We start from the raw sequence: 12,218 nt of genomic DNA on the forward strand, positions 1-12,218 counted from the left end.
TTTTAGAAGGAAGAGGAAGGAGAGGCGGGAGTTTGCAAACACGCGAGCTACGCCAGGACTCGCAGCTTTTTCCCCTCGCGTAAACCGCTTTCTTTCGTTCCACGATTTTTCGTCTAACTTTTTTGAGAATCGTGCGAATCGAGGTACGTGGTATCGACAATGCATCGACTACCTCAGTGCCAAAAAAAAAAGAACCGTGTAAAAATTGCCTCGAACTCGAACTCGTCGGTTTATTAACGAACTTAAGAGAGAGATTCGTTTCGATAGTCGACTGCCGACCGAACTGTCCGTCGAATTTCTCGTGCTCGAGCGCGTTTTCAATCGAGCGCGAGTCGATCGATCGTTTAGAGCGGTTAATAGTCATAAACATTCACAGGCAAGTCATCGCACTAATGTTATAAACGTTCCAATCCAAGCAAGGTAAACGTGTGAATAAACGTGTGGACGTGGTCAAATTTCAACACGTAATCGGCTAACTATCGACTAAGGTAAAAGAACGAAAAAAAAAAAAAAAAAAACAGTAAGTAAAAACATCGAGAATCGTGAAAGGAGAGAGAGGGGGGAGGAGGGAGATTGGATTGAAAGAAAGAAGAAAAAAAAAAAGAAGGGGGAGAGGGAGCTGATGCGAACATGCTTCAATACGATCTAATAATTAAGAGGGAAATTACGTGTTCAATTACGGCGGAGAAGCACATTGAAAGAAAGACAATCAACATCGATAAAGAGGGTCTGGTCTGGTCTGGTCTGGTCTGATTTGCGAACGAACGTCACCACACTTGCCTTCGCCGATTGTTCGTCGTTGCTTGTCGCAAAAAAAAAAAAAAAAAGAAAAAAGGAAACACGCTCTTTTCTCGTACAAGGTTCCTTCGGGACCCTTGAATTTAAAGGGGGTTTCTTCGACAATCGTGCCCTCAGTCAGTGTTTTTCAAACTGTACGCTTTAGCGAGCCATTATTCGCCCTGCTGGATCAAATTATTTTACTTGCTCGAAAGAGAGTTTTCCTCTTCTTTCCCTTGAAAGATTATCTGAATTTTCCGAATTGTTTGGTACCTGGGAGACAGCGGGAGTGTTTGAAAAACACTGAGAATAATAGTGAACGGAGCGTAAATTAGTACATGCTGTGAAACTCATGTAAGCACGATGTGCATGCACGAATGACTCACGATTGAGTGAAATCGATTCAATGATAATAGTTTTGAGTTGTAGTTTCAGCATCGAGCCGTTCTTGTTGCTTTCGACAATGTTTCAAATATTGAATAGTCAGATATAAAAATTTATTTTATAAGTATTTTTTTTTTTTTTTATCGAATCTTGTTACTGAACGATTGATTTTGGAGAGGAAGCACTTATCTTTGACAAAAATACATTTGCCGAATTATCAGTCGATAAAGAAATTATTTCGAACAATGAAATTCTGATTTGTCCATTCGTCATGCGAGTATCGATTACACGCCAAATTTCTGGCATGAATAATCGAGCTTCAATTGTGTTTATTCTCCTTTACATATCATCTTTTTCCTTTTTGGTTCGAGTAGAGAGATTTAAAACTGAACAGCGAGACGACAAAGTTGTAAAAGATTAATCGCCGCTGGAACAAACTTGCGGTTTGAGATAACAGCTCCTCGCGAAATAATTTCTGACAATTAATTGAACTTTTAAATAGCTTCTGTAATCAATTCGATTTCTGAATCAAGAAACGAACAACACGAACTTAAGTAACAAACGTTGTTCAACCTTCCAAAGTTCCAAACTGTCAATTTTTAAAATTTCGTCATTTTTACACGTTCAAATTCCAAACTCCAAGTCGTCCAAGTTCCAAAATTTATCGCACTAAAAATTTTTAATTCCTACAATTCTCCAATCTCTCCAATCAATACACGAGTGTTCAGATTTTCAAGTTTTGAACAATCCCGGACTCTCGAAATCGCAAGATTCTATTTTCTTTTTTATGCAATCTCGCGACGTAGAAGATTATCCTAATCGTCTTACTTTCGTTTCACGTGTCAATAAAAGGCAAGCCTACGAGTGAGCAAACGCCTGACGTCGCTCTTCGTTGCCTCGTGTCAGGGACGTGACGATCCAGCGTTCTCTCGTCGATTGGCCGAGAACGTGGGCAACGATCGTGACAACGTGAAGGTATCAGGGAGGTTGATCGAACGTGGTCTGACGCGAAATATGAGAAAACAGTGGCGAGTAGACGAGCTGATGATGAACGAGGAACGAGCAGAGTACTTTGACAGAAAAAAAAAAAATAAAGGGGGTGTTTGCTTTGCTGCCTGAGGTGACTTACCCCTGGACAGTGTCATGCCTAGAGTACGGAATCGCAAGGTAATTGTTGCTGTTTCTCCTTATTCTTTACTTGGCCCGACTTGCATGCTGTCCTATCGGTAGCGGCACAACACACAAGACATTTGTATACATACAAATATAGAGATGTAAAAATAAGAGACATGTATAGTTTTACGATGGAGTACAGCTAGCAAAGATCGTTTGCCTTCTACACACGTACAGCCGTATTATTTCATCGGAATATCTAGCTCTAGTTTCCTTGTTCGAGGATCGTTTTCCTTTCTTTCTCTGGACTTTTTTCTTTCATAAACGTTTTATGTCAATTCAACACTCGATAGCAACTGTTTGTTATTTCGATAAATGTGACGAAACATATATATATATATATATATTAAACATATATTATTTATTTATATATATATAAAATATAATATATTATAATATATTTTATAATATATATTTATAAATATATATATTAAACATATATCGTATATTTATATATATATTAAATATAATATAATATATTATAATATATTTATAATATATATTTATAAAATTAATATATATATATATCAAAAATATATATATATATACATATGTAAACATACATTATGCGTACAATAAGGATGCTATGCTTTCTGTTATATACGGAGGATTGCTTCAAAATTTGACTTGTTATATAACCCTCATCCGTCCTTCGCGCGTCAATTTGACACACTTTTCTTAGCAAAAAAAAAAAAACCATGGTGTAAAATTGAATACCTATATCCGAGAGCAGATTACACAATTGGATAGAAATTTAATCAGAGAATTTGCAAGTTTAATCATTTCATCGTAGGGTTAATTTTTCAACACTGCGTGAGCACCAAGGGAGAAGTCAAGTTTAAGAAAAATGAGGAACGGATGAGAGGTAATTGTTACTTGTCTAAAAATGCCTCTAATTATTCATCGATACAAAAGAATAACATAAGATTCGATTTTATCCTACTTGTTTGCGAGTGATTAATTCCAGCTTTTCTTCAAGTCTATGCATCGCTCGTTTGTTGTTACGTTTCTGTACTATTATTTCCGAAATAATCAAAGTGACAAAAGTACACGAAAACTTGCCAAAAAGGGATGGGGGATCGCGTAGTGTTCGGACGCAAGAAAGAAAAAAAAAAAAAAAAAAAGAAGAAGAAGGAAATACACGTCGTGTAAATCGTTGGAAGAAAATAAACAGATACTCACCTGCGAAGCACCAGCGTCCAGTCGCGCGAGCAAAAATTAGTATGAAAACGATGAGAAGTAGCACCAGGGCTCCGACGACGATGCCGATGATAGAGCCAGCATCTAAATCGACGCCTGAAAATTTCGTAGAAAGCCACAATGACGTTTGTTGTTCACCGTTCCTTCTGTCATTTAACAAGCAAGTTAAAACTAATCTCGAGAATCTCGTCTAGTGTTTCTTTAAAACGCTTCGAGTTTACGGACACGAGAATAATTCAAATTACACGTCACACAGAGAGATGTCAGAAGATATTGAATTATAGAAACCATGCGCATTTCTATTGATCGAGAGAAGAAAATTAAAAGAAATCAGAGAAAGCCAGCTGAACGAAGCAAGTCTTCAATCTTCAAGACACAGTCGAATTGGACGTCCGTCAGGATAAAAGAAAAAAAAAAAGAAAAGAAAAGTCAAAGTGTCATCGTGTCTTGTCATAATATCCGCGTTATATCGGTAACGAACAAAAGCGCAGCGCTGAATCAAAAAAAAAAAAAGAAAAAGAAAAAATATACATAACGTAACAAGAGTCAACAAGCACTCTCGAAGCCTTTGCGCACACACCGAGCCACGTCTAGTTGAAATTCTGTGATTCTGATGCAGAAAAATGTGCAAAGAACATGTCGGCGCCGCGAGATTCGTATTCGAGGGAAAAGAAAAAAAAAAAAAAAAAGGAAGCGTCGATTCGTGTACAGAGGCGATCGCACAGAAATTTAGTCGCGTTTCGAAATTTATTCGAAAAATAACAGATCTGCCATTCATGTTTGCAGCGGTGTCAATAACAAACGTAACGTAACGTCACACATGTAAACCGGTGTCCCGTTAGCGCCGAGTTCCATTTACGTGATTCTCTTCTCGCGTGTCCACCCCGCTTTCGGCGACTTTCGCGCAAATTGATGACACGGTTGGGAAAAATCGCGGCGCGGTACGAAAGAAAGGGAGGGAAAAAAGAAAAAATCAACAAACAAAAAAAAAAAAATAAATAAATCGCCGGCGCCACAGTTTCCGCCGGATCTTTAAACAAACAAGAGAGATAACATTTTTTTTCGGGGGGAGGCAAACATCCGGTTCGGCGGATTAACAAAAACAGAAAAAGAGAGAGAGAGAGAGAGTCGTCCGCGATTTTTCCACGTGTCGAAACTTTCGGCAAAATATCGGCGCGTTGTTTATCAACAATTTCTTTCCCTTTTGGTTACTCTCGAACGGCGGCGTTCGTGCGTGTGTATGTTTTTTCTCTTTATTCGAAGTGCACGCGCGTCGATCAAATGGATTTGACGGAAACGAGAAAGGAGAAAAAAAAAAAAAAAAAAAACACAGTCGTAGCGACATTGGTAACGTTATCAATTGGGAGACGGGACACGCCTCTCCCAATCCGTCATTTTTTTCATGGAACTCCGCGCGCGCCGAGAGCTAACATCGACTACTTACGTATAATAATTTGAAAGAATGACATTACCTAGTGCGTGCATGTGTTCGGAGAGCTTACCATAGAAGTGACCGAACGGCCCTGCGTGAAAGCATGCGGTGAAGGATTGATATGGTTAGAAACACACAGCGCATACGGACACACGCAATTGTGGGTGGGAGGGAAGGAAAAAGAACACGCAAGAATACACTAATTGATCGGTGTAATTGAAAAGGTAATGACGGGCATTGCGCGTGAAAATGACGTGAATAGATTTTGGGACGGTGAAGTATGCTCGATTTCGACGAAACGATGGCGACGTACATCCAAGTGTGAAAACTAACAGCGTGATCGACAGCTACCGGCCGAATTTCAAATCAGTTTTATTGTCTTTCTCCCAAGCGGCGAATATCGGACGATCGTTACTCACCCACGACGACGCGAATCAAAATGAATTACGTCGCCTTTCAGACACGTTTTTTTTTTTTTCCTCTCGCCTACTTTCAATCTTCGATCATGCATATTTCATTTTTTTCCGATATTTAAATCTATTATTTCACGAAACTCGCAAAATTCAACTTTTTTTTTTTCTCTTCTCCCCTCTTGTCTGTTCTTTCTCCTTCTTTTTTTCTTTCTTTCTCATTTTTCGAGATCTTTTTTTCCTCTACGCTTTTCATTTTGATGTTAATGAAAGTTTGATGTGATTTTCGACAGGCTACTTTTGGTGCACGGTGGGGTCGAGTGATTTTTTTTTTTTTTTGACGATAATCAAACTCTGAGTGGTTTCGGCGGTTCTTTTGTTTTTTTCTTTCTCTTTACCTGCGGGTTCTGTGGCTGTCGACAAAATGATACGATATTCGTAAGCCCCTTCGCCGTTACGGGCTTCCAGGACGTAGTCCTTCTCCGTGTCGGACTTTTGTACGCTGTCGATCGTTAGAATCACGCTCCACGCTCCTCTTCCCTGTGAACAAAGAAAAAAATAAAAAATAAAAATAAAAATAGCAATTTCTTTCTTCCGAATTTTTGTTGACGAAACAAACAGTAGAATGCAAACGCATTTTAGCTGTGAACTTTGGGAAATTTTGAGCTAAAGTAGATTCAGTGAAAAAAAAAAAGGGATGTTGGACGTTTTAAAGCGGTATTCTAGAGTGAAGTACGTGTTTTTTTAACCTTGTTAGGGAATTTCTTGCAAGGAAACTATTTTGCCGTCAAGTTCATACACAGGTATATTTAAAATGTATTTTCCAGAGATGTATTTTTTGAAACTATATTCCTTTAAGAATATGCAAAGAGTTCACACTAGTGTGAAGTTAGGGAATTTCTTGCAAAGAAACTATTATACCTTTTGCAGTCAAATTCATACACAGGTATATTTAAAATGTATTTTCCAGAGATGTATTTTTTGAAACTATATTCCTTTAAGAACATGCAAAGAGGTCACACTAGAATACCCCCTTAATAGAATCAATATTCTTTCGCTTTTCGAAACGACCACACAGGCCAGTGGTGCTTCTCGCATTTGAACGACGCTTTAATTTCACCGACTGATATCCCACGTACTTCGATGAATTTTAATTCGATCGTACTAATATTACGAGTACACACCGCGGAATGTTTAATATCGCCGTTACGTTGCGATCACTTTTTCCGCTTGCTGTGAAGAGCTTCCCGTGAAAATATCATCTCGACGATACACTTTATCTAAATACAAAATCTTTCAGCTCCTCTCTCGCTGCTTTCAATTATCTCGACAACAGAAACAGAAGATCTCCGGTTTCGTTCGATCGTTTTCTTCAAACGAACCGCGCGATTCAACGTTTTCCATTATTTCATCCCTCTCTTTTCCTCTCTCGTGGATAACAGGTCAACTTTCGACGCCGATAGTCGAATTATTTCGCGCGATTTCACCGAAGTGAATTGTAGCATTCGAATCGGGCGGAATTTCATTAAGGCTCTTTGATTAGCGGGGGAACTTTGCGAGTCACGCAAATGTATGAAGAAAAAAAAAAAAAAAAGAGGAAAAAGAAAACGCTAAGTGCACCGTGAAAACCGATGCTCTGGAATGCGGAATCTTTGTTCCATTACCTTCGTTTTTATCCCCCTCCGCGCCATTTCACCGTCCACGTTCGTTTGCCCTTCTCGTTGGCCTTTAGAAAGCTCGACTTTAACTCGCTATTAAATTCTACCAGCTTCGATATTTATTCCGTCGTTCCGCCTCGGTCGATAATTCAATTCGTTAACCAATTAATTTCTACGTACTTCGTTTTTACTCGTGCCCTGCCCGTTTCGCTGGCACACGATTCGAAACGTTTTTTTAACGATTGTTCGATCGACGTGTCCCCGAGGAACATCGTGAAAAAGATATTCAGACAGATTTGTAGGACAGGATTTTCACGTTGTGAAAAAGTACGCGCTCGTGGTTCGAGGGAATTGAGAGAAACACAATCGATGAAACCTCTTACCGGCAGAGTCTACCGAACTTCCCAACTAAGAGGGATATTTTATTTATCCGGTAATAGGAACTCGTTCGCAGTGGAGAAACTTTTAAGACAGTCTCATACATGTTGTAGATGCTCGTGCGAGTTCACCTCCTCGATCAAGACGTTCGTTACGTTGAATTATACGTAAAGTGCTTTTGACGATCTGATAGCTTCTAGGTCATCTAGAACATGGTACCTAAATTTTTTATTTCCTTTCTTTTTTTCTTTTTGTACTGTTTAATCTTTCACGTACTGTTCAAATTTTTAACACACTCTGTAATCGTGGTGCAACGAACCGTCGAGTTCCAAGCGAGAATTTCGTTCGTTTAGTTCCTTCAATTTTTGTTTTTATCGCGAAAAGATTTATTTATTAAGACGAAAGTTTCATTTATGTATTAAATTAGAGACTAAAGCAAGCATTTCGGCGTTTTTCCAGATACTTTTAAGCGTGGAACAATAAAAGGAAATTTAGGCGAAGGGATGAAAGATCCATTAACCTCTTGCGCTGGCAACTGGTTCGCGGACCATAACGAGTGACCGAACCGTATACAATAAATCGTCGATTTCTTTTTCTTTTGAACTCGTCGGTATGATCTCACTGGATAGAAATTATAGTAATAAACTTATCACTTGTTTTGCCTGGGTTGCATTTAAATATACTTGGAACTGAGAATATGTTGCAATTTGGAGTAGAAAATTCTCGACGTGCGTGGTACGTCATTCCAGCGCAAGAGGTTAATGTCACTTGCGCTGGCAACTGATTGCGGACCATAACGAGTGACCAAATCGTACACAATAACTCGTCGCTTTCTTTTTCAACTCGTCGGCATAACATCACTGGATAGAAATTATTGAGAAATTTATATACTTATATATTTTAAATTAGAAATTTATATATTTATATACTTTAAATTAGAAATTTATATATTTATATATTTTAAATTAGTAATAAATTTATTATTTGTTTTGTCTATTATTTGTTTCACTTAAATACACTTAAAGCTGAGAAAATATTACAATTTTGAAACAAAATAGTTCTCGACGCGGCAGAGGTTAACAGAAAATCACTGTGTCGACGCTAGAACGAAATCGTTTCGTTTCGAATCGATCGCAATAGCAAAAGAGATAAACTCGATTCGGTAAGAAATGTAATTTGTTTAATTTACCAAATCCGTGGCGGTCGAGGTCTCGAGTCGGTTGCTTTCGTCTGGACGACCCTCGTTGATCACTTCGTTGTTCACTCGCCATAAGAAACGCGGCCTAGGATTTGCGTAAACGGTCACGTTCACGACCCCCTGTCGTCCAATTACGTATCCGAAACGCTCGATGGTTGGCTGCGGTTGAGGAGGATCTATAAAAGGAAATTTCCTCCCTTTAATCGCTCCGAGGGAATCTTTCGGAGATTTCAATATACCTCGCGTCGTTAAGAAATTTCCAGGCTGACTGATAAGAGAAGTTTCGAGCATCTTTGCATGTTCAAGAAAGATTTTTAATTTGCAAAAAAAAAAAAAAAGAAGGAAAACAGGAAATAAATTTATAGCAAACGGACGACCGTACGAGTTTTCAATTCGATTCGAAGTGCTAGCGCGTTTCTAGGTTCTCGACGTTCAAAAGTTATTTCTATCTTCGTTAACAAAAAAAGTTAAGACTTCGTCAAATGGTTTCGTTCATGCGACAATGATGTAATTCAATTTTGTCACAGCGTGATATCAAAAAAATTCCAAGTTCTTGTCGCATGTACACTTGCAGAACATCGGTGAAAAGCGTATTTCATTTTTTTTCAACAAATCTCGAATCACGTCATCATCACGGCGAATGAATTTCGCTTACAGTAGACTTGCAGTTGCATGGTCGTTTCCTTAGGCCGGTCGAGGGCAATGTGGCAGGCGACGCATCGAAGGACCTTGCCATTGTCCGTCCAGTCCAAGATACGGGACGCGTTCTGCACGGCCAGCGAGTTGTCGTCCACGTTCGAGTCGTAAATCGTCGGTCTTTCCTCGTTGCCGATCGGCTCGTCGTCTAGTCGTCGAAACGAAGAGAGAGAGAGAGAGAGAGAGAGAAAAAAAACAGAAGAGAAGTGAGCGTGCGATGCAACATCTCTGGTGAAAGTATTAATTAAAAATTTCTCCTCCTCATCCCGTCGACTAATTACCGAGGAACAAAGAAACGTTGGCCGCTGGTCGTCCGGCTGGCGCGCTACAACTCACTTCCAGTTTTTCCCCTTTTCTGTATATGTTCCTTCCGTCGGACCCTGGACTCGTTTGAAGCTCCGGGTTATTCGGCGGTTCTGAAAATCCAGTTTTCAGGGCATTAGTTGTTCGCTCGCCACGCAAGAACGGCGAGCGAATTTTCGTTAAAATCGCTGGGGGTGTGGGAGGGGTCGAAGTTCGTTAATTCCGCTCCCCCCCCTCCCTCCCCCCGATTCCGAGGAGAAAACCGGCAGATCGGCTTTATTTAAATTCGGTGGAAACATCTCTCTGGCTCTCGATCATGGCCCGCTTTCGTCATTTATCTTTATCGACTTTATCTGAAAACAGTAATTTCCTTTCGCGCTACCACCACCACCCCTTCCCCTTCCCCCTGCTACCCCGTCGCGTAAGCAATTCTCTTAACGAAGATTAATTAGCTCTCGAATTCTCCACCCACACACATACACTCTGACACCGTAATATTTTTCCCCGTACGGGGCGAAGAGTAAGGGGGGAGGTGGATAATACTTTCCTCGGACAACTAACGTCACGAAGTTTCACAGCGATTTTCTCATTAATTTCGAGGCTACGCGTAAAAACGGCGACGATTAATTACGTACAGCGTACGAGTCTTAGGTGTGTACCCTTTTTAATTATGCACCTCGGCGAAAATAAAAAATTGGAAACTTACGCGTGTGCGCAAGCGACTGATATCTTTTTTTCTTTAGGGTTCTTTAGCAGATCTGCGATCGGATATTTAGAGGACTGACTTTGGGATAATATCGACTTTGGAATCGACTGAGGAATTTTTCTATCTCATTTTGGCTCTGATGTGACAGTCGAAATTCTCTTCATTTATTCAGTTCGTGAAAGAAAAATTTGATGTCTACCTTGTAAAAAAAAAAATGAAATGTTTCGCTCGTAACATACGACTATTTCAAACTTAGCTTCATAATAGTACCAGAGAAAGACAACTAGTGTTTTTAGTTCTTAAACTAATTCTATGATGAATTACGAATTATATTTCATTCGTGAATTATGAATGAGAATTACATTTTTATGAGAAAATCGAATATTTCATTCGTGAGTATACATAGCCACTATAGCAAAAAGAGGAAACTAGTTTCTAGCTTCAAATTAAATAATTAATTAATTCTACAATAAATTATCAAATTAAATCCAAATCTCCAAGAGTAAAATAAACATAGAATAATACGTCCATTTCTGTGAGAAATTCAGATATTTCACTCGGAAGAATACACATCCACTGTAGCACAAAAGTAGTATTAAGAAAAAAAGAAACTAGTGTTCCTGATTTTAAATTAATTCTACAATAAATTGATCAAATGAGATACGAACATCGAAGAGTGAAATAAACAGAATAATACGTCCATTTCTGTGAGAAATTCAGATGTTTCACTCGGAAGAATACACATCAACTGTAGCACAAAAGTAGTATTAAGAAAAAAAGAAACTAGTGTTCCTGATTTTAAATTAATTCTACAATAAATTATCAAATTAAATCCAAATCTCCAAGAGTAAAATAAACAGAATGATACGTCCATTTCTGTGAGAAATTCAGATATTTCACTCGGTAGAGTACACATCAACTGTAGCACAAAAGTAGTATTAAGAAAAAAAAGTGTAGCTTAATACAGTAATAGTTCCTCGAGTACGAGTTTCGAACCGATTCGTACAAGCCGCAAGTCTAGCGTCTAACGTCCAAGTCTAGCGATCTTCGATGTTAAGCAGAGTGCAGAACACCGCTAAGATGGATGGATCGTCCAGCCTAGCGAGTAGTATAACAAACGTCTGGGGAAAAAAGGGGTCGCGCTGCCATCAGCCCCACTAATGAGTCTAGGCAACGACGAAACGCACAACCTTTCCTCATCTTACTCATTACTTTTACTCCATTCCATTATCCTCGCACCATCAACACACACAGAACTGTTCAAAAGGGACTAGTGTTCCTGATTTTAAATTAATTCTACAACAAATTGATCAAATGAGATTCGAAGGGTAAAATAAAATAATACGCACTGGCTACGATGATCGTCATGGATGCCTGTGCCTCCGCTCGACTATCGGTGGTCGTGAGAGTGCACTTGAAAACTCCGTCGTGACTCTCCTTGATCTTGGCGATGCGAACGCCACATTGGCCCGCCTCGGTACCTTCGCCATAGTACTCGATACCATCCTCGGGCGGTTGTCCCTTGGACAACACCATGCCACCTTCCTCGCCAGGTATTTCCACGCGGCAGACCCGAAGTGGTCTTCCCACTCTGCACAAAATTTGAAGGCTCTCGCCGAGTCGCACAGCGGTCTGGCGTTTTGGCTCGATGTCCACGATTAGGTTCGATTTCGATGCTGCAACCAAGAGAATGAATAATTAGACTCCCTTTCTCTCTCTCGTAAAAATTTTCAGGCGAAACAAAGAGACACGTTGTGAATATATATTATAAAATTTCTAAAAAGACTATCTCCAAGTCTCGGTCTCTTTTCATCGACGAGTTGATTTCCTTTTTTCCTCAACTTGTCGAATTACTGCGCGAGAGAGGAGGATCGAGATAGCACAACAGTTTCTCTTAATCCCC

General features: G+C 39.4%; 1 protein-coding gene across 1 annotated transcript in view; it reads right to left on the minus strand.

The window, feature by feature from the left end:
- The window catches only part of LOC122527250 (fasciclin-3), a gene marked incomplete at its 5' end in the record, with an annotated part of 26,728 nt that extends 14,724 nt beyond the window's left edge, over positions 1-12,004 (minus strand). The window contains 6 exons of the mRNA XM_043651252.1: positions 3,517-3,630; positions 5,775-5,916; positions 8,602-8,786; positions 9,266-9,454; positions 9,588-9,722; positions 11,665-12,004. Coding sequence (XP_043507187.1) covers positions 3,517-3,630; positions 5,775-5,916; positions 8,602-8,786; positions 9,266-9,454; positions 9,588-9,722; positions 11,665-12,004 — 1,105 coding nt within the window. The remainder of the gene's footprint in view (positions 1-3,516; positions 3,631-5,774; positions 5,917-8,601; positions 8,787-9,265; positions 9,455-9,587; positions 9,723-11,664) is intronic.
- Between the last annotated feature and the right edge of the window lie 214 nt (positions 12,005-12,218).

Source organism: Frieseomelitta varia, unplaced genomic scaffold (assembly GCF_011392965.1).
Source record: "Frieseomelitta varia isolate USP_RPSP 00005682 unplaced genomic scaffold, Fvar_1.2 scaffold_214, whole genome shotgun sequence".
NCBI classification, from domain to species: domain Eukaryota; kingdom Metazoa; phylum Arthropoda; class Insecta; order Hymenoptera; family Apidae; genus Frieseomelitta; species Frieseomelitta varia.